The sequence below is a fragment of the Spodoptera frugiperda genome, chromosome 11 (assembly GCF_023101765.2).
Source record: "Spodoptera frugiperda isolate SF20-4 chromosome 11, AGI-APGP_CSIRO_Sfru_2.0, whole genome shotgun sequence".
NCBI lineage: Eukaryota > Metazoa > Arthropoda > Insecta > Lepidoptera > Noctuidae > Spodoptera > Spodoptera frugiperda.
This window is the reverse complement of record NC_064222.1, coordinates 3,636,296-3,659,408: the sequence shown is the minus strand read 5'-3', so window position 1 is coordinate 3,659,408 and position 23,113 is coordinate 3,636,296. Positions and strand designations below refer to the sequence as shown.

The 23,113-nt window shown below is 36.3% G+C and overlaps 1 protein-coding gene across 1 annotated transcript in view; it reads right to left on the bottom strand.

Moving 5' to 3' along the window:
• Window positions 1-20,587: 20,587 nt before the first annotated feature.
• LOC118274635 (jmjC domain-containing histone demethylation protein 1) overlaps window positions 20,588-23,113 on the bottom strand; it is a 28,435-nt gene continuing 25,909 nt past the window's right edge. Inside the window, exon 21 of the mRNA XM_035592271.2 lies at window positions 20,588-23,061. Coding sequence (XP_035448164.2) covers window positions 22,944-23,061 — 118 coding nt within the window. The 3' untranslated portion in view covers window positions 20,588-22,943. The remainder of the gene's footprint in view (window positions 23,062-23,113) is intronic.

The window sequence follows — 23,113 nt, the reverse complement described above, 5'->3', positions numbered from 1 at the left end:
AAAACTTAGAATCATTATAGTTCTTACCCATGTAAAAAATTAACATACGTACAATTGTTAATAAAATTGTTCAGCATGATTAAACAAAATTCCTACACAGCAGTAATAAAAGACACAAAATAAAACAAAATCCAGAAACGTCGCGTCGTTACATAATAATTTGAGTGCAGAAGAGCTATGCTTCGCTTCTTCACGAATGGGTCGGCTCAATCAGAGTGATACTATGGCCTCACAGAAAACCGACGTGGAACAACGCTTGCGTTGTGTGAGCGAACTAGAAACCCAATAATTACCAATGTTCCCAATACCTGATTCCCCAACAACTCTTAAATTCCTAAGCCCCAAAAGGCCGGCAGCGCACTTGTAACGCCTCTGGTGTTACGAGTGTCCATGGGCGGTGGCGATTGCTTACCATCAGGAAATCCAGCTGCTCATTTACTGGCTTATACCATGAAAAAAATCAAAAAAATCTTCACTTATACTCATACAGAAGCTTGCCAAACCATACACTTCCCAAACCTACACATATCGATGAAAAACACATTACATATGGCTCACAAGCTTGCAAACAACACCAGTTGTATAAGGACCAAATAATCCAGTGCACACGTATCAATATCGCAACAGTTGTCTGACCGAAGCGCCCCGGGGCTCCAGGGCTGCAGGGGTCACTCCAAGAGATGCGCCGAATGTCGAGGGTCCTACAATTTCATTATAGTTATCTACCGCGATTAATTTCGGTCTGTTGTCGGTGTTTTACGCTCTCTTAATTTGTCGGTTAGGTGTCCATATGGGCTTCGGGTTGTGATTGACTAAGTATGGTTGTAGGAAATTGTGTCGAATGTTGTTTGTTGTTCTGAATCTTGTGGCATTTGTACTAAACTGTTTTGTTATTCTTTGTCTTCTTAATATCACTTCTCATTGGTTACTCAGTGTAAGTAAGACCATAAAGTAAGGTCTGACTAGTGACACTAGTAAAATTTAAAAAAAAAACGTTGCCCCACACTAAGATTTTCTCATACAAGTTCACTTACACATTACACCCAGACCCGAAACAACAATTTGGGGATCACACAAAGTGTTGCTCCATGCTTGCCAACCGTGCAGTCATGCAAAAGTTCATCAAAGGTATGCAACTTCAAATATGTAAACAAACCCATAATATCTTATTACAAGACTACCACAAACCATAACAGATTTAAAACCAAAGTAATTAAAGAAAGAAGCAAAAAAAAAATATTTTAAATTTCGAATCTGAGCGCGAATCCCCTCGCGATTGGCGGAGAGATAAACCAATGGAAGGGGGTCGTATTGTTACAATATCTGGCAGTATCGCGATAACGGTCGAAGGGTGCAGGCGTCTCTGACATGCATAGATAAGCAGTAATGCTGCTCGTATCGCAGCGAGGGTGCTTGTTGACTTTATAGCATACTAAATTTACGAATGAAGTATTTAAATTTGAATAATGGCGTCGTCACTTAATCTGGGTAAAAATAACATTACATCAGCCTTTTATCCGCTGAAGGAGTGAAGTCAAACATGTTTATTCAAATTAGGTTATTCAGAAGCACTTGAAGCGTTAAGTAGATGTATGGAGTTTTACACCACCTATTTAATATTAATAGTAGGATACAAGTATTGGATGTCTATTGATTATTGGCTCAGAATCCAAATTTTGTTCTACTCGACAACTTGGGTTCTGTTGTTAATCAAATGTATATACTTTAAAGACTACCACATCTACATACAACCTATAAGTGCCAATGCTGAGTTATGGCCTCTTCTCACACGCAAAAGATTTGAGCATTAAGCATTGCTCAATCACCAATTTTAAGCTCTAATTACAAATTAGGGTTTCCTCACGATGTTTTCCTGCACCGTTTTTAGTAGTTTCTAAATAATCTTGAATATACATATAATGTCAGAAAAACATTGGTCACATTGGTTCTTGACTTGAAGGAAGATGCATGAGAAGCTGGTATAGGCTATACCCAGCCTAGAAGATGCCAGAACCATAATACCTTTGCCAACCATTACACCAAAAAAGGCAGTTAATAAAAGTCAGTTAGTTTTTTTAGTTACGTTTCTAACGAGTTCACTATCGCCTCCCAGCTCATTTGCATACCACTGTCTATGCGTCAATCATAGAAATGAATCGTATATTGATTGATTGATGATCGCCGATGACCGTTCATTCACTAGTCGTTCAACTGGTTTACACATTTTTTACCATTGACCCTTGCCGATGAAATGGTGATATGATGAAGTTTAGAAATTATTATACCGATAACTGATGCTCACCGCTTCGCTTGTGGAAAAACTTGTTTTGACAAGACAAGATTTAAAACAGTAATCTTGCCGAAATCTTATATTTCACCGTAATAAAAAAATCCTATGTGATAGTCTAGACTATGATCTATACCTGTGTCAAATTTCATCCATATCTGAGCAGCCGTTTTGGAGTAATTGAGTAACAAACACGCAAACAAGCAGACAAACATGCGTCAAAACTTTAACATATCTAATATTAAAGCGTAGAATGTTCTTTAGCACCGCATTTATTGTTTTTGATGAACGTGCATTTTGAAAGATTGCGTTTGAAGATGGCAGCACTGATGAATCAATAGCTCCTTAACAGCTTAAATTATGAAATAGTTCGTAATTACTTACTGTACTTTATGAACGACCTTAATAATTGTGAAGTGGTAGAATCGTGTTTATTAACAGTAGTTGATTAATTGCCTCTGTACCGAATGACTGATTTTGGCTTTTGTTTTTTGCGGTCTAGTTGTCTGTAACCTTAGTACGAGTTTGAATGAGAATGAAAATGAAACGAGAGCGTGTTCTGCGCTCTGATTGGCCTACGATTCTCTTCGTCAAACTCGTACTAAGGTTAGTGGCTACTGTAACTACAAGAGTTATAATTAGGAATTAAATATTTTTTTAGGGACAGACCATGTTCAGCTGTCATATTGCTACTCAAACTACGTATATACCTATAACCTTGCTTAATATTGGTAGACTATCATAATCACAACCGACTGCCTAACGAATAACCGGGATTCCGGCTGGAAAAGCAGGACTAGGAATCGGGTGGTTTATAGTCAGTAAGAGTCTAATACTCCCACTCCTCGCCTCGCTCAAAGCGAGAGAAGTCAATGAATGATTTTCTAATACCTTCCTCACACGATCCAGGAACGTTCGTACTTCGCAAAGATACCTTTGCTTCCAAAAACAATAGAAAACATGAAACATAAAAGCTGATGAACACAGTTTTACGATGATATGATGCGATATAATTTTATAATTCCGTGTTTACAACTTATTTCATTGGTAAACTGTGCGTGTTTATGACAAACACTACAGAAAACAGTTACGAACAGTCATTAGCTATAAAAGAACTCATCATATCCGCAATATCATAGGTAATTCTACCACTAACTTAGTTAAACCAGACTGAGGGAGAGGACCCCATGCCATAAATCCATAGAGAACATTAAAACACCGCCCATTACACGAAGGAATTGCCCCAAAATGCCTCAAACATGTGTCCTATGGCGACCTGTCATCGGGGTTGCCAGCACAATGGGTAGAATTATAATTTTTTGTGTTGGCAACACGACGACAGACGCGCGCCGCGGGATGCCGCCACGCCCCACCTTGTTGCCGATTTGTTTAGAACACTATTCATTTGTAGATTCATGGAGAGAGTAGACAAATGTGTAGTTGCGATTTGTTTTTAAGTAGGTAGAAGCTTTTGTGTTTGCCTCTCAGAGGCAAAATCTTATTTAAACTTTTATTCTTCCAATCAATAATCTGTAGACGATTAAACCTATTATGGCTCAAAGATATTCTGTGCTGTAAAATATTATTCTAATAAGAATAAAAAAAAATGCTCTCTTTGAATTTAGATACTAACCTTATAAAAATTTTTAATCGATTCTGGTAGACCAGAAAATAGATCATAGTATGTAACCATATATCGAACATTTTACCCAATTGTAACTTCAATCTTCTACAATACAAAAGGACCTTACCACCATAACGTTTATACCCTCTATTCCACACTCTTTTATTCTTTGCCCCCATTTCCTAACTAGGCGTAAAGTTCGCCACACGCAGTCGTTGCAGTAGGGCTGCAGTTTGTGCACCACATCACAATAATTAGCCCTCGCTAATGGCAGGCCCAGCTTGTAATCTGTGGCACTTATTGCACGTAATTACAGCTTGCTATTTGCCACACTTTTGTTGAGGTAAAAGGTTAATTTGGATTAACATTTTAAATATTAGTTTGTTGTGGGTGGTATTGTATTGAATAAAGGTTAAAAAGGAAGGGTCTTAGACTTCATGTTACTTGGTGTCTGTGGATAATTTTGGATTCGAAAATTTAAATAAAGACATTGCCAGGATAGTTCAAACTCGTGATCTTAACATCAGGTCCAATCGAGAATGAAATTGAAAAATTTAGCAACAAGTCCAGATCTAGAATGAAATTGAAATAAAATGTGTATGTGTACTTGTATGTTTGTAAACCCATCCACGACACAAGAGAAAATCCTAGTAGGGGGCTACGTTTTATTTTTTTTTTTTTGTAAATAGAGAAAAATAATTGTTACACGCTGAGGTGACTGATTTTAAGATATTTAAAAGCTATTAGGAAAACACTGTAAATAAATAAAGATTAAAAAAACAAGGAATTGAGTCCTATTGACTAATTACTAAAATCAACACGAGAAAAATTGCAAGAAAAATCTAGTACGTAAATACTTCATAATAATCATAAATTCATAATCTCCACGGGACACCGACACCATACGGTTTCGCTTCACATTCTCCCCTACAATTGTAACAACGTTTGTAACTCGTTGAGTACAAACTGTAATCGCTCTCCACACCTCTTCACTGAATGGAATTACTCGATACTTCGCTAATCGCTCTCGACTTCAAGTAGACAGTTCATTCTGTGCAAACTGCACAATATGTGCAACGATACAAACTTTGTGAAAATGTAACATGATGTTATATTCTGGTTTTCTTTTTATTCTTATCTTTACTAATATCTGTACTCTATATTTTTTTATTTTTATTTTTTATTTATTATTGTATAAAGCTAAAGAGTTTGTTTGAACGCGCTAATCTCCGGAACTACTGATCCGATTTGGATAATTATTTTTGTGTTGGATAGTCCATTTATCGAAGAAGTCTATAGACTATAAAACATCCCGCTACGACCAATAGGTGCCCAGCAAAGCGGGTGGAACCGCGCGGGAGTAGTTAGTGTATAACAATTGTAAATATGTGTGCTTGTTTGTTTGTTTGTCACATCTAAATCTTTGTGATAAGATTTAAAATTGATCTAAAAATGTAAGATTTGTATTCATCTATATCATCATTATTTGCTATTGCATCATATAAACCTTTCTCAATTACTTCAAGATCGGCTGATTAAAAACGACTTATACGACCTAGGGGCTCAGACTGAAATAAATTGTCCTGTTTTAAAAAATCAATAATAATGAAAAATATTTATTTTCGACGACATGTTTAAGGATGTTTACAGAATATTTTGGTATAAAAAAAATGTGTAAAATTGTAACATCTGGTGGCGCAAGCGCACGGTAAGTGGTGCGCTCTCAATATGGCGGCACGCCAGGCGGTCACTGCCGGGGGCGATTAAGGGTTGAACTATTGAAAGAAAAAAATATTGCAAAAATATTTCATCTTTCCTACGGCAAAATATGGAAAAGGACGAATGCATTCCATGAACAAAACAAACGGAAAAGTACATACTACAAATCATCATTACTTATAGTTTTCTTTTTTTATTGCCTGCCGAAATTGGTGGCATGTACCTACTTACATACATTACATTGAATCAAATTGTCGTAAGACGTATATAAACATGGATAATAAATTATGTGGCAATGGCTTCTGTAGCAGAAGCCCATAGTCGAAACAACGTAACCAAGAATTGTATTGTGAATCGGATTGAAAAAGAGTGACCTATTGCTCGTTTTTCTCCATTGAATCTACACTTTGGAACAAACAAATAGCTTCACTCCTTACCTTACTACCTTAAATCAGACTGGCCGACGAACAGACATTTTTAATATTATTATATTTGAAATTCCTAGTCTATTTGAAATAAATAATTTTGACTTTGACTTTGATGGTCTAGTAAAGATCTGTCACAAGCTGTTTATATTGATGTTTCTTGGGAAGTGTAGAGAAAACATTACAAGGCGATTTCCCGAAATTTTAACATAAACTACATAGAATTCTAAGCTCACGCATTAATAGCTATGGCTTAACAGAACCCTAAAAACACATTTTCTTGTTGAAATTTTTGCAACAATCGAGAGACAAAGGACCCCCAGTGGGATGAACACTCGGCAAACGAGCAAAATGCTCTGCAAACTTTGCACAGTGTGCTAGCGTAGCTCCCGGCCAAAATATTGTCGAGGGCTTCAAGAGGATCGCACTGTGTGCCCGATAATTTTTATAATGCTCTTCAATTCGAGAGGTTTTTTAAGTTGAGTGTTACATGAAATGGGTTTAGTATCTGAAATCATTTTTTAGCGTTCATGTTTTGGATCTCGTAGGTAAATAGTGTGAATGTTTGTATGGGATTACAGAGCGAATTTTCCTTTCACTCCTGTCGATACTACAAAAAGTCTGTCAATTTTTTTAAGGGGGATAACCATTCATGCCTTCACCCGCCTTGTGTGACGAGAGGAGTGTCAGACTCTTACTGACTAAAAACCTTTCTACTCCTGCTCTTCGAGCCGAAGCACCAGTAAACCCGCTAGTTAGTCCGCAGCTCCGGATCAGGCATCAGCATTTTCATAAAATTAGTCTGTCTTCATAATGTCGATCCTTTTATACATAAAGAGGAGGCCCGTAGTCCAACATTACTATCACAAGCTGGACAAGCCCGGCACAACCTCCCATACCATATAGATACAACCATGAAAACACCGGAACACTGAAGTCCGGCGCATCCCAGGAACATGACTGTCTTGGATCCCGCAACGAAATAAATTAGAAGATATTATAGAAGAGAAGAAAACGAACCATCACTATACTGTGACAAGCTGTCGAGTGTTGATGATGATGGAAACTCATAAAACTATACTGAACTTAAAGATGCTTCACATTGTTCACTTACAATCACGCACTGGCTTAACGAACCAGTCTACTATCAAGTAAAAACAGCGCTCAAATACATGGAACCTACTGATTTTAGCCAATTAATAAATGGCCATTAATATTCAAGCGGGGCCCATCCGCTCAACCCATTACTCGATTACACTGTACTTAATTGAATATTTTGATAATACCCAACCCTGCTGTACACACACATTGAATAATCTCTTTTAATATTACATTATGCCTGCTATTCTGGATTGGGAAGAGAGAAAGGTGAATATGAATATAGTGGTCCGCCAGACTAGTATAAAACTGGTGGAATCAGGTGAATACAAAGTATCATACAAGATCTAACATAATATTTCAATCTCATCGGTTATCGATCAGTCACAGTGGATCAGTCACTATGACAACGGCAGCGGTGCAGTCAGTTATTGCTGTACAGAAGCCAGTACTTAGGTACAAACAATCCCCAATTTCACAGCTGCTGAAAAGGCCCCAGGAATCGAGACTATGATCGAAGGTCACACTTGCACTCATTACAACGAGTTTGTCAGCAGAATCTGCAGAATAGAATAACAAAAGTAGATACTGTAAAAACGGGTCAATTTGAGCCTACGGGGTAACCTTGACCCAAACTTTTAGACTAATGAAAAACTAAGTACCATGTTATTTATTCTAGATTTTATTGGTTCTTATATTTGGAACAAAGTTACCCCAGTGGATCAAAATTACCCGGTACTTTAACATGTAAAAATTAAAATGCAACCAATACAAAGCTTGTTTATGGAAATGTCTGTACAGTTTCCGAAAAGGGAGTGCTCACTGTGTTCAATGCAAACAACTCGCGCTCCCCTGCTGCAATCATACTTAGATTATACTAATATCATTTTCGGCAAGTACCATCTGCAACCAGGAGTATTAATAAACAATGGATTCGGTATTTTCTGTAAATAAGTGTAGGCAATTAATAATTTGATAACGTTTTTATTAAAAAAAGAAATGTTTACGAACTAGCAGAGCTATTTTATTTTTGGAACAAACATATTTTCTTAATTCTTGGGACTCATTTATTATTCTCGAATTATATTCAGTCTCGTATATAATATACAAGTAAATTGTTTACGAAATTTTGAATAGTGAATCTACCCAAATTAAAAAAAGAATAAATAGTTCAGCCAAGACACTGCCGATAGCATGTCAATTGAAATAGAGATGTTAAAAATCTACTTTGAAAAGGGAACTACATCTTTGAGAAATTAAAAAGGAATTTTAGACACTGGCTGCATCCTATACTAAACTAGATGAATTCGAATTTTAAAAATAAGAATGTCAAAATTGAATTCACGTGTGATTGTGAATACCTTTTCAACGACTTTCAAAAGCCTGAAATGCAACTAACTTAAGTTTTAGTCTTCTATTTTCTGAAAGGAAAGAGGCGTAAACACGCCTCTTAAAAAAAAAGTAACATGTTTATGTACCACCTACTCTTATGTAGTTTTTGTGAACGTTTGTCCTAGTACATTACCTACATTCCATTTCAAAAGTCATGCTAGCAAATGAGCTGCCTTCTACATACACCTGAAGGAAAATAATAACTGGCTGCCATTGTGAACTAGAATGGGCTGGAAGCTAACAATAGAAGCAATTTGGTTTAGGTAATACTGCCTTTACTATCTCATACCGATTCAATTTAATGCTACGTACAAGTCTTATGTACTCGTAGAAACTTTTGTATGTGTAGCTATATGTAGGTACATAGTTAGTACATATACATACAGGTTTTCTCTTTCGGTACTAAATGGAAACATTTATTTCGTTAACCGTTAAACATTTACTTCGTTATTGTTAGATAGCGGCATAAAAGCGAAAGGATCACTGATTGGAAAGTAACCAGTAGTAAATAGACACCCGAAATATCAGATGACTTATAAGTACATTGCAAGCCTATTGCCTCCCGGAGCGGCAGACTGACTAGCGGGTTACCGGGGCTGCAGTCGAAAAGCAGGAATAGTAACGGTGTGGTTTGTAGTCAGTAAGAGTCTGACACTCCCTCTCGTCCAAGGCGGGAGAAGACATTGTATGATTTTCACGCATCAAAAAAAGGCCTATTGCATCTTTATAACTTTCGCTCAAATTTCAAATTCAGAGTTCATCAAACATAGAGTGATGTAATAAAAAGGCTTAATTAATAAATAAAGGATCCTTCCTTGATGCAAATTAATGGTTATTGATATATTTTGCTCAATGAAAGGTATGTACTATACATTGCATTGAGTACAGCGCAATTTCTCAATTCCATTTTACATTTCCAATTTCAAAATCACCAATCCGAAGCAACATAATACGGACCAGCCAATACGATACCACCTCGTCCATAATGATAAAAATTAAAAGCAATACACATAAATCAAGTTAATTTTTTAACTTGATGATATGCATTTCGATATTTTAATGAATATTTATTGCCGATTCTTATCGTAAAATTGATTTTAACTGTCCAATTAGTTGCAATAATATAACGTGGAACAAGTCCGGTGTATAGATGCCATTAATTGAATATAAACTAAATTTTGTTAATTAATTTAATTACATAAATCATAAGATCACTGTTACTGTTCAATTTCCCAGAGTTACTAGTTACTACTACTATATGTAGGTAGGTACTTACTTACATACATGTACACAGTTTAATGCAATAGTCTTTAAGAGTGTTCGGAGTTTTATGATCATGAACGTGGTAGGCACGGTTTTAAAATTAATAGTTTTACGAATTAGGTAATTCTTTTGAATTAAATAAAAATAGTGAAATGGAGTGGAAATTCAATTGAACTGAATGGATATCATGAAATGCAATAGATAAAAACTCTGTTAGTTACACAACAATAAAAAGAAATATCACGGATTGACAAATTGATCCGATTTTTTTATTAACTCAATAAGTTTATTCACAATTTTAGATAATCTATCAAATGTTAATATTAAATGTGTCTAAAATTGCGACCAAATCAATAAATCAATATTAACTACATTAAATTGATTACAAAATATTCGTTATTCAACGCCCTGCTAATTAATATCTCTTCAAATTAATTTCCAAAATATTTTTTTATTCAATCTAATCCAAATTAATATCCAAAATTAATCGAAATTAATTATGTGTCCTAGTTGTGTAAAAGATTTGACAGATGTTTTTACATAATTTAACGAGTAAAAGATTTAAAATTAATAATCGGTTAACATCTTTTTATATGCAAGGATACAAGCGTGTCGTATTTTTACTAATTTGTAAAATAATTTTACTAATTTGTAAAATAACATTTGCTTTTGTCTGCAAATGTCAGCTTAGAGAACATTAAATGCAAGAGGCTAGAACGAGTTACTTTAAAAAACTATTTGTTTTTTTCTGAAATATATTTTTCTTTTTACAGAGCTACGAACATCATAGCACACACAAAACTTATTTTTCCTTGTTACATATACAATTATGCACCACAAACTTACCACCACAAAGCATATCTAATCGCAGTAATTCGTAACTCCATGGCGTGGCGTCTGATCACCCCATGAATATATGATCAGGTGGCAGGAGTCGGTGGCGCGGGAAATACCTCATCTATATGCAAGGGTCAAATAGTTATAATTTCGCAAAAATACGCCTACGACCCTACTGCCTAGTCAGCAATGTTTTTTGCCTGCGTAAAAAGATTTTTATCTGTTTTAATTGTAAAAAAAAGGGTTTTTTTGTGTTGTGACATACGATTTTATATGTAGTGAAGAAAGTGACTTCCAAAACTAATTTTTGGAGCACAAGCTCCTAAATTGAAAAGTTTGGTTATAAAAAGTAAAATTTGAGGTTTTAGGAGTAAATTGTTTTAACCTATTGTGTGCCGGTATATAACACATAATAGAAAATACATTGTGTCTGAATCCTACTCCAAGAAATTAGGTAGGTAAAGACTCATCTACAGTTCTACCGGGTGGAACCTTACCCTCCAATCTTCTAAATTCAATTGCACCACTTGTTCCAAAATAAGTATTATCGAGTATAATTTATTAACTTTGATAACTTCGTTTTAGCTAATAAAACAAATAAATAGATCGCTACGTACACTAAACCCAATAAAACCATTTCTATTTGCAACACAATACTTTTAATCCAAAAATCACATATAAATCTGTTAACCAAAATATCCTACTTCATTATCCCTACAATCGAACCCCAAGGATCGGGGACAAAGCTAATAATTAGATCCGACCGTTTTTGCCGGATTTTACGTAAAACTGTACTCGATACAAAGGAAACCCAATACGGACGTCAAAAAATCACTGTAATTTCGCACTCGGAACCGCCCCACACCAGAAAACTTAATCAGGACGAAGGGAGTTATATTTCTGTTTCCGATACGATATACTATAGCGTTTGAACACAGATTATCCAATCAGTTAAGATAAAGGACACGCTTTTTTACTCGGCCGCCATCTTTATTGGATTTAAGCGCCAAAATTTGACAGTTGCAATTTGACGTTTGCGTTGCAGCCATAGAGTTGCGTTTTGTTTTTCTGGATGCGTTCGTAAACATCTTTTCTAAAGTCGTCTATTCACGGGCATGTCGTATGCAGGAGAGGCGCGCGTGGCGGTCACGTGATCGAGATTAGGCGGCGCATTCATGTCGCGCGCACAAAAGCGCGGGTCGCGGGCGAAACGTCAATTGTGTGCAGATTGGGGGAGGGAATTCCCTAAGTTCGGTTGGATTTGAATTATAAATGCGAAATTCTACACTATTTGCATATCCCACGAGAGATGAACGTATTTTTTTTATTAAAACGACACCTTATTTTTTATAACGTCAATAATATGGAATAAATTAATCGGATTTGTGTTCGTAAATCTAGCACATTCTGTGAATAATTGCTATTAATATAGATATCATATAGCTGTCAATATTTAGTTGTTTATTGGCTAGTTAATTAGTGGCCAGCAGAGCAACTTGTATATCCTGTTGTCTATGAATAAGAAATTCTACTTTATAACTAGTTTGTAATTAAATAGCTATCCTGGCATTTAGCTACTTTGGCCGACTGTGATGTGAAGATGTCTCGCAATCAATGTTTACGCGGATTTATTAATAGGTACCCAGTGTCTACAGTGGAATATGACAGCATATTTAATTATACTGTCTTTAAATTGTGCCGCGCAAAAATTCCTTGAGAATTGACTGCTGAACCAGCAAAGCCCATAGGTTTCTCTTATGTGATCATAATCTTATTGCCTCTACTCATATCAAAGACTTTCCATCATCTCCACGCTTGTCAAGCAAGTTGGAGATCGCAGTATAAAAGGTTCAGGTCAATCAAGTATGGCGGTGACAGAAGTACCTACTAATATCTAGTACTATCTATTTGTATAAAACTCAATTAAATTCTAAAATTCCATCCACTTCACAGACAATGACAGTTGAAAGTACCATCAAACAGTGTCGGTAAACAGTGTTAAAAACAAATGTAGAACAAACAGACGACACCGGGGCGCAAACACTTGCTTACCAACACTGCAGATCAAAATACACTACCAAATTAAGCTGATCTCCCTATATTAGAGAAGGTGGTTGTAATTGGGGGTCAATTTAAACTGGATGGTATAACTTATTTAGAGTAGGAATATACTGGGATATAGGAACACATTGATAGTGGTGGAGAGGGAGAGCAAATAAATCAGGATAGATCGCGCTCGGGGCCGTGCTCCCCGGAGACCTGGGCTGAGCGGTAACTGGAGTTATAAAAGGAACTCACATCGCATGGACTGGGTATAATAGTAACTATAGATATTAAACTGTAGCAAGTTAAAAGAACACCTTCCTACTTTTACGTTAAATTGGTCTAGTCTTGTCGTTATATGATCTAGCGATCCGACTACCTAGAGACAAATCCGATACATCTGGTCTATAATATACATGGTTAGTCAGAAAGTAAAATTACTCCAAAATTCCAAAGTATTTTAAATTTATAATCTAGAATACTGTATCGTAGCTTTACAGATTATGAAATAAAACACTAGCACATGGCAAATGACTAGCCGCAATCTTATTAAAAAAAATACAGTTTACAATATGAAAACTAACTTAAAAACATTTGTCTATAATGTAGAGACACAATATCACTAAACGATCAAGCCACAATACCACATCCACCCTCTCTACATCATGGCTGCACGTCCAGTCTCGCGGGACTGTGGGACGCATATTGCACTCATTTCATTATGTGCCCGCGATAGCCGCGACTCGGGGACAATGCAGCCACATAATAAGGTCCAACAGAATAATATGTAATTACAAGCGAAATCCGAACGATATTTGTTTAAATAAAGCCTACATAAGCCTCAATTTCGTGTATTTACTTGTAACGGGGTATTGCAACTATGTAGGTAATATTTTGACGTAACATTACGTACTGAAAATATACATCTGTACATAACCTCACACCTGTCTCCCATGGGGAGAAACAATGGAACGCCAATAGCTACGAATCTTACATACCTCTTTCGCTTCATCAACAGTCATCAGTCTTTTAATAATGTAAACTTTGTAACAAATGCTAGAAAAATATATGAAAAACATCACGCCTGTGTACAATGTAACATCTGGTTCTCACCAGTTATATTATGAGTCTCATCTCATGTGATAAGGGCTATTGGAAATTAATCTATTGCCACACACCAGATAGAATCTCAGATTTCGAGCTAAACTAGTTTTGTATTAAAACAAACAAATAAATATTATTCACGCGTGACCATGTCTGGTTACATAGCCACTAAACAAAAGATTTTATTACTAAAACTAAGACAATTTAAAACAATACCTTACAATAAATCAAAACCATAATTAACAAACTACACACAATAACATACACAGTTAATATTTACACATTAAAATGTGTTAAAACATGACGTGACCAAATCGCATGGGACATCAGCGCCACCTAGGCTTGTTAGCAAACTAGTGGAGGGTGACAACCCTCTGACAGATGACACCTCACCATGGCATTGTAGACTAATGTTGTGACAGCACGCGTTAGCTATGGAAATTAGTTTGATTTATTTATTTGATTATGATTATGAGTGTCTGATTTTAAATCGAGCCGGTCAAGGTGTCATATGGCGGATTGTAGAATAAAAGAAATCTGCCAAATGATTCCTACTTCTCGACTTCAAGTCTTAGGGCCTGTTTCACAATGTCTGGATGAAAAATGAAAAAAAAGTTTTAAAAATACATCGTAGAAACATGTTGTGATTGGAGCCTCCTGTTAAGCAAAGAAAAGCCTGTATTAGGAGACCCCGCTCTTCCATTATATTATGTTTGAATGTGTACAGTTTAATATTCTATGGTACACCTGTTTCAAAATCTTATTTAATCAAAGTAAATGTTTGAAACATTATAAACAAAACAAAAAGAAAACCGCTATCTATCAGTATTTTGTATGAACTATCTGTCACATATGTTTATCGGATACTTAATATATGGAGTAAAAAGACATTTACAAAATTGGACTAAAAGGCACTTTTGAATACTAAACAATAAATATACAACGATACGTCTAACAATCATTTGATGAAGTTATTTGCTCATTTTAAAATCTACTTAGGTTAGTTAGATTCCTATGGACAATTTTAGGAGTCTTAATTTTACCATTCATTTATTCTTCTTCTTCAATATTTACACCGTGCATATTCCCAGTTTAGTTTAAGTATCGTAATTAAACATTAACACAACAATCTCTGACTTCCAAGTCATTGACTAATTCAAATACATTTGAATGGATTCCCTTTGACTTCCTGCTACCACCATTAACAGATAAATAGGTAAGCAACATATTTTCCAATGAAAATTTCGTAATATTTACTCATGGGCGCACTCTTATGATAAAGGGTGTATTATTACAACGAAGTGTTCGCTTACGGGGTAAGGGGTAAGGGGTGAGGGGGGAATGTTCGTTACCCGGTTCAGTGGGCCATAATAACTTCAGGGAATACCCGGCTCCGAGCTACTAACACCCGGTTATGAGTTACGCGGACGATTGATGTGCGATCTTTCGAGTGTTTGAAGTCGATCAAAAAAAAAATTGTGGTGACTTGTTTTTTTTTTTTATTAAAGTGTAAATTCCTTTTGTCTCACGGCTAATGTGTACATTTTGATACAAAAACTTTTATATATTTTTATAATAGCCTTGAGTTTGTAAACCATCTAAGCGATAAAACAGTCCGCAGATATACTATTTAAGCTTATGTGTGAAAGTGGCTATCGTAGCACATATGGACATCCATCTGTCCTTCTTAAAACCATATTAACAATTAACCATTTTATAAGTTACGTGAGTAAGCCGCTAACATAATAATTAATTTAGAATATCTCACGAAAGTTATAATAAAATCACCATATTAACTTTATAAATAAGCTAAATCCATTGAAATATTTGCCTTTAAACCAACTACATCAATTTAACATTTAAAATATCAGAAACTGTACTCCATGTCCTTTTTACTTCTGAGCTCGCACCCTCTACATTCGCTAACGCAGTAATATGTTATAATTTTGTCGCCACATCTATCACGCGCGCGAGACACATGTAGCGATTACAGCACTCACCTCCAGTCGGTCTTATCATTCATTCTCATTCACTACCACTGAACTTTTATTATGTTGCCTTCAATCTTGACGAATGATTTTGGCTAATCGACTGGTTTAAGGTAATTCTCCTTGTCCTTAAGACCTTAGGTTATTAGAATAGTGTGCTGAAAAATTACTCTCTACACTAGACTGACTACATATAACCTTGATTGTGACTACTGACGACCATATTAATTGCAATGGTCGAGAAAAGACTTTGGCAAGTTAGATTTTAAAATATTTATGAGTGTAATAATTACCGTTTTCAGCAGTAACTTGAAGTGCATTTAAGCATAGGTACTTTAATTAGCCTACTCAAAGAATCACAAATTATTTTCCATTCGTAGGTTCTACCAATACCAATAGTGCTACGTTATAGCAATCATCAATGGCTTGTTTTCAATACTGTAGAAACATGAACCAAATTAATCTACAATTTCAGTTACTAACCTAACAGTTTTCATGGTTTATGTAGGTCATTTCACCAGACCATCGGCATTTACCTACTTAATCAATCCAACCACGTAAATATAATAGGATCAGTAAATTACATTAGAAACAACACTAGTATTCGTGTTATTTATTCAGCCAGGTCTGTTACCACAGGTTTCGTCGAACGGTGCGTGCTGGCAGACGCGGTCGACGTGTCGCGTGCACGCCACTCAGTGTAACCCCGGCCTTAGGACGGATAGCAGAGAAGGTTAGACATGAGGAATACGTATCTATTTTTTATTCGATAGAACGGTAAATGAGCCGACTGATCACTAGATGGTAGGTGATCAGTGCCGCCTATAAACAACTACAACACCAGAGAAGTTTGTGTTGCCGGGCCTTAGGGAAGTTGGGCCTATTTTTGGGGGAAAATCATCCAATTTCTTCTCTCGCCTTGGACGAGGCAAGTAGGAGTGTCACTGACACTTCTAATTGAGTCTGACACTGTGTCAGACTCTTACTGACTGAAAACCACCCCGTTCCACACCCGCTAGGTAGTCCGAGGCCTACCTAGGTACGTTAACCCACTCACACAGTGAAACAAATCAAGCGTTGCTTATTTTAAATATTGTTTGTACATTATTCTTTAACCTTTCCTTGTTTAGTAATGACCATACATCAGGCACATTACGGCCTGACCCTAAACCTCAGCAGTCGTAAGTATTCACAACCATTCGACCAACAAGCCAGATATTGAAATCATCCTAAATAAAAAATAAAACACATTATCCTATTGAATCTGCTAACCCTAGTAGCACCTTCACGACAGTACACAAGGCAGTTGGCAGCACACGTCAACGTCAGCGGCGCGCGAATCAGTGGTTAGCGTAGCGTGCGGTCGCCGATCGATAGCGACCCTCCGCGATACAAGATTACTTAGAAAATCTATCTTGCTATACCTATGTACCTGTCTACTTAGTCAACTTCTAGACGTGTGTCATGATTCCCTGATTGTATGGTGAAATGTGCATTTGAAAAGCAATAATGCGATAAATTGCAATGTGTGGGGATTGTAGACAGTTTTCTACGGTAGTTTGATGGGTCAGGGAGAGCCTCTACCTTATTGTCAGTCTAGATTTTTTTATGGGGGAAAATCCTCCAATGAATTCTCCCGCCTTGGGCGAGGCAAGAGAGTGTCAGACGCTTACTGACTAAAAACACCGTACTCCTGCTTTTCGAGCTGGAGCCCCGGTAACCCGCTAGGCATTGCATTCCGCAGCCCCGGAGCTACTGTCAGTCTAGAGATGGTGCTTGCATGCGTATGGTATTTCTTCACTTCCATTTTCGATCATTACAAAGTTTTATCTAACTTGGAACTGTGGTTTAATTGGGTAAATACTAACCACGTCACTACCGACGTGGGACAAACAGCATTATCTCTTTATAACATAACACGCCTGCAATACCCAGAGGAGATGAGCAGAAGCTCTTTAAAGACGGATAAAATATAAATACAGACAATGAATTTTTGCTTTTACCATTTTCTATCTCATATTGCGACAATGCTGGATAACTTTGTGACTAAACAACTTTATAATACTCCACACTAGTAACTCATACTGACTTACATACAATTTGTAACCACAAGCCAAACAAATAAGCAGTAATCACTATCATTTCCTAATCATAACTGCGAACAATAAAAATGCAAATTGATGACAAAGATCGCAGAACCAGCCCCTGCTCACTATACTTCACTGCAGCTATAAAACCAATGCATTATGCCTGCCAACAAGTATGTAATGCAGTTTCTATTGCGGCCAATTGCTGGAGGGGTGTAAACTAAATCGTCTCGCCATCTGTCAGTGTTGTTCGTGCCTTCGAGTAGTTGTTTGGAAATTGGTAACAAGTGTTGCATGGAAGATGTGGAAACAGGTATTATACCCAAGTTGTTGATTTCGTTGTTAGTTGTTATTTTTCACAAATATTTAATAGCTTTAGGTAGGTAGGGCCTATGTACCTAACATAGGCTTCAATGATTTCTTAGTAAACGATTTTGTTCCGAAAACAATTGCTAAGGACTGGGTTAAGGAAATGACTCTGAATATGGTGATAAGTATTCTGTTCTGTCTTCTCTGTTTTTAGATAATTCGCAGTCATCTAGTCCGTAGTTTTTTAAGTGAACCCAATTGTATAGTGAATCTCGTCACATACCTAATTAGGTACGCGTGCAATGGTGTAGTGGTTAAATAATTTTATAAAGCTAGTTTGTGTAAATATATACAGTATGGTCCATTGAGATTTCTTCAATTTTGATATTGATTGAAAATGTTTTGTTTTTTTATTAAATTTGACCTTGATTGTGATCAAGTAAACTTATCTTAGTAAGAACCCACTTTCTGCTACCGAAAATAGCTGAACGTTGAAGCCTCTTATCAAACTTTTATAATAAGGTACCTACGAATTTTCTTAGCAGGTACCTACCTAAATAAGTATGAAGAAACTTTCCTTTACACGCTGAACGCAGCATTTCCAAATTGGATTTGAAAATTGACCCAGATTTTACAAAAAAATATGTTTACAGGCGCCCTCGAGCCAAGTTTGCACTTCAGCGCAGGTTCATTTGCAATTGAAGTCACAACCTCTCGCCTTGAAAAATAAAAAACACAAAAAAAGCGTTCTCTTCGTATTTGACAAATCCCCGCGGGCGTCCGAATACAAACCTTGCATCTCTTTCACTCCTCACTATTATCCTATCTTCTATTCCCCTCTCTCGCACTGATTGCTTTAAGGTCTTTCCCTGAGACGCTCCTCCCGTGCCACGTTTATTTTTCATTTCTTAGGGAGCGAAGAAAATAATTTTCCGTGAGCTTTGAACCCGCGGCGAGGGAAAAATGGGAAATTTGGAAAATGTAATTGGATTCTGGACTAATCTCGACGCCTCTCGTATTTTATAAGAGGGGAGTGCGTGTTGAAATAGAAATAAGTAGGTACCTATGTAAGAAGTACCTATATCTGTATATCTAGGTACTTAGCTGTGTGGGTATATAAGCTTCTTCGTTTACGTTGTCGTTTATAGATATATATCTCTCTACTTGGTATCATGTTTTCTATGTATCTAAAATGTCTGTACCTAAACATAACGGTTTTCTTTTTTCCTTTAGGTGCCTATTTTTTAGATCTTTATTATGCATTTTTGACTGACTACCTTGTTGAACGAGTGGTTAAAAGCAAGACTGCCAAGCTACAGACAGTAGTATCGTCCAGTGGACTGTCGGGCAACGGGTTATCTATAGGCCCAAGGTATAATACCAACCACAACTTCAATTACAATAGGATAAAATATAGGTAGGTATATTAGTATTTAGAAATATTATAAAGTTTCAAAAAGTTCAAAGTGAATATAACTAAAACATTAAAAATAATTATAAAATTCAATGAATTATGATCAAACTCAACATCAAATTTTCCGTAATTCTTTTTAGTGAATTGATATTTTAAACACAAATCACTAACAACACTGCCAATCCGGGAATCCAAGCAGAAATCTCCACTATCCTGGTTATAGGTACGCCTTATCGCGGCCTTGTACCGTTTTTAACCATTGGACACGTACATAATTATAAAAAACATTCGAAGTTATAGATAGATAGCTACTTAAGGCATAGGTGTTGGATAATCTACCGCCAGCTTCGTTCTAAACTGCTCTGGGTCAATTCGTTTTAGGTACGTAGAAGAGTGAAGATAAACCAAATGCTCAGATTTGCCAAGCTGCCTACGAAAACGAGAGAAAATTATTCCTAACGAATTTAACCTTTGTTTGGCTGACAATGAACAGGGAGCAAGTTTTATCAGAAACAAGACAGTTGAGCGGAGTAGCCCTAGAGGGAGCTTGTGTACTTGTGACAAAAAATAAATAACGCCATCTAGCGGTGACAGTCGGAACTAAAGCTTTGTTGTTATTTATCAGTTTAGCGGGAGAATATTGTTCACGAATAGTGCCGGTGTGAAGATCGTGCATTCATACTTTATTTTATCGCAAAATAGACACTTGGTTAGCTTTTCTTGTTGAATATAATTTTCATTCAAGAATAAGTTATATTAAACTTACGCCAGTTGTACTTCTGTTCCATCATTTCTTTTAGCTTTCGCCACATTGAAAGTTTAAAAATGTATCTTTTTCATCTTTACTAATATTACGGATCCTATTCATTCAAAAAGACCAATTTAAAAAAATCTTTCAACGTTGGCTTGGCAAGCCGCAGTACTCCCGAGTAACATAGGCTACATTTCAAAATGGCGGGATTAGGGTTCAATAAAACTAAGAAAATAAAACACAAAATACTTCATTGTAAATATTAATTTCCAATATTATTTTATACTTATGGTAACCAATGATACAATGTTACTTTCCGTGAACGCGTCAGGTTGCGTAATATCGCTATACATAAACCTAGCCATTGGCATGTAATATCACCGTAACTGCCAACGACAATGCCCATGCGAGAAATATAAAAATGCTATCCCATATTGATCAACTCTCGCATAAAGGCAGCTTACAAAACTAAATAATATCTATCTTATCATTAACGCTCAAAAATCACTCATTAATTTGTTTTTTTTTTTTGTCCTAAATCTGTAAATTTTGACGAACATAGATGTCACAAGTATAATTCTTTATAAACAATTTCTTTCTATAGCTAATTGTCTATAACAGAGGCACACAATGCTTAGAATCTAGCTCGGTCTTGTAGAGCTTACGGTTCCAAGTAAAAATGTTACTCGATAACAAACTTACACTAACAAATGTACAGTCCGTGAACTTGTAACACTCGTCAAATTTCACTCTAACTTACGCCCATACTTGTAAACAGTCATTTCCAGTCAGTCGGGGCTGGGAGACAGTCAAAAACTTCTCTTCTCGCTTCTCACAAACACTTGATAAAATTTGACAAGTGTGTACACAAATTTTCTTATTCATTACACTATAAGGTCATTTATTTTTCCTAAACTAAAACTATAGGCGGCCCTCCGACCTCGCTAACTGTGACCAGAGTCGGTTTCTTACACACTAACGTATGACATAACTGTTCCTCATATGTACAGGCTCTGCAAGTAAACAGATTATGTCACCCCATTTTTTAATTTAAAATAATAATAAAATCTTCAATTTCTTTACATTTGGTGCCCATTAGAATCTCTGTAAATATTTACTATTACTGTCTCTTTACAATATTGTCTTTCCTTATAATTTAAAGTTTGTAAATTAAAAAATGGAGTTCTTTGGAGCGAATATTTGAGATGTTCCGTAACGGATGTGTGGGGGCCGGTTGCGAGGCAAGTCGCACGTCTAAATCAAAGCTATTTGGGTACAAGCATGTGTAACAATAAGTGAAACAGCAAGACAATTGATAATGTGACATATAACGGTCCTGTGCAGACGACAGAGAGACAAACACGAGCCTGTCGCCTGCACAGGACATCTCAAGGCCAATCACACAGTCCACATCACATAATACTTTCACATAAATCGACCGTTGTCACAGAACTTAGCTTACACCTATCAAGGGACTAGAACTAAAAAGTACAACCTAAGCAATTTTGAATTGTCATGAACTAAAACTCAAGCTTTCTTCAGGAAAATCAGTTTAATAAATAAAATTCTATTTACAAGGTGAATATTACGGGAAACTTTATTTATACATATATAAATATCCTGTATTAGACTGCAATATCACACACCACTTTGATAATAGCTGTAAACCATATTATTTACATGTATACCTATACAGCAGTAACAATACAAGTAAATAAAAATATACTTTCACTTCAACGTCGCGAATGATATTGCAAAATGCTATTTTACAAGTTTCAACAATAATAATTTCAGAATTTTCAGTCATTATATTATAAAACGGGAGCCTCTTGTGGTCCAGACGGTCTTTATTTAAACAGTTACGAACGTAAAACTAACAATAAAATATAATACCGATGCAACAGCATGCAATAAAATTAATACATATAACTATAATATACTTTATTTGATTGTGCAATGATAAATGTGATTTGTCATATAGAAACTATATGTTGGCACGAGTCATTGTATAGCAGAATATAAATTAAATGGATTCATTTGAACATTTCTTTAGATTTAAATTTTGATTACTCTTCTTCTAACCAAATCACTTTCCTAACAATATTTTTCCTAATTCAGAAATCGTATCACGTTAATACTAGTACCACAGTACCAGGGTAGGCATCAAGTCTTTGTAAACTATCTACATTACATAAATTGTAGAAACTGTGTGTTGATAGCATAGTTTGATATGTTGTGCGAAAGATAACTAGTACAAAACGTTCAAGAAACTTATCAAAATATACTTTGCTTTCCACACTGTTATAACGAGTTCCTACATAAACAAGGTCGGGAAACAATCACACCGAATCTTAGGTTTAAATGCCGATTGGGTTTAAGTACTTGAGAAGCTGTCATGAAAGAAGATAATGGTCGATTGCGGGCTATTTCTAGGGTCGATGATGTAGAACTAGACTAGAATGTGCAACTTAAAGTATGAACAATGTTGTCGCTTTAACCGAGGTGTATGTGTGGTAGATACCATGCGAGCAGTCCTGGCTCAGGCGTCGGGCGGCGCGTCCGGGGCCGCGTCGTCCGGCGGCGAGGCCGGCGAGTCCTCGGATCAGGTCTTCCGCAGCTCCACCAGCTTCACGTCCTTCACGTGCAGGTTGTGCTTCGACTTGGCTGCGAACTTGATCACCGCCTGCGTTGATACCAGAGGCACATGTCGGAGATCCAGTCTGGTGAACAAAAAGTTCATTTTTATTAGCTTACTCATTAAACTAAAAGACT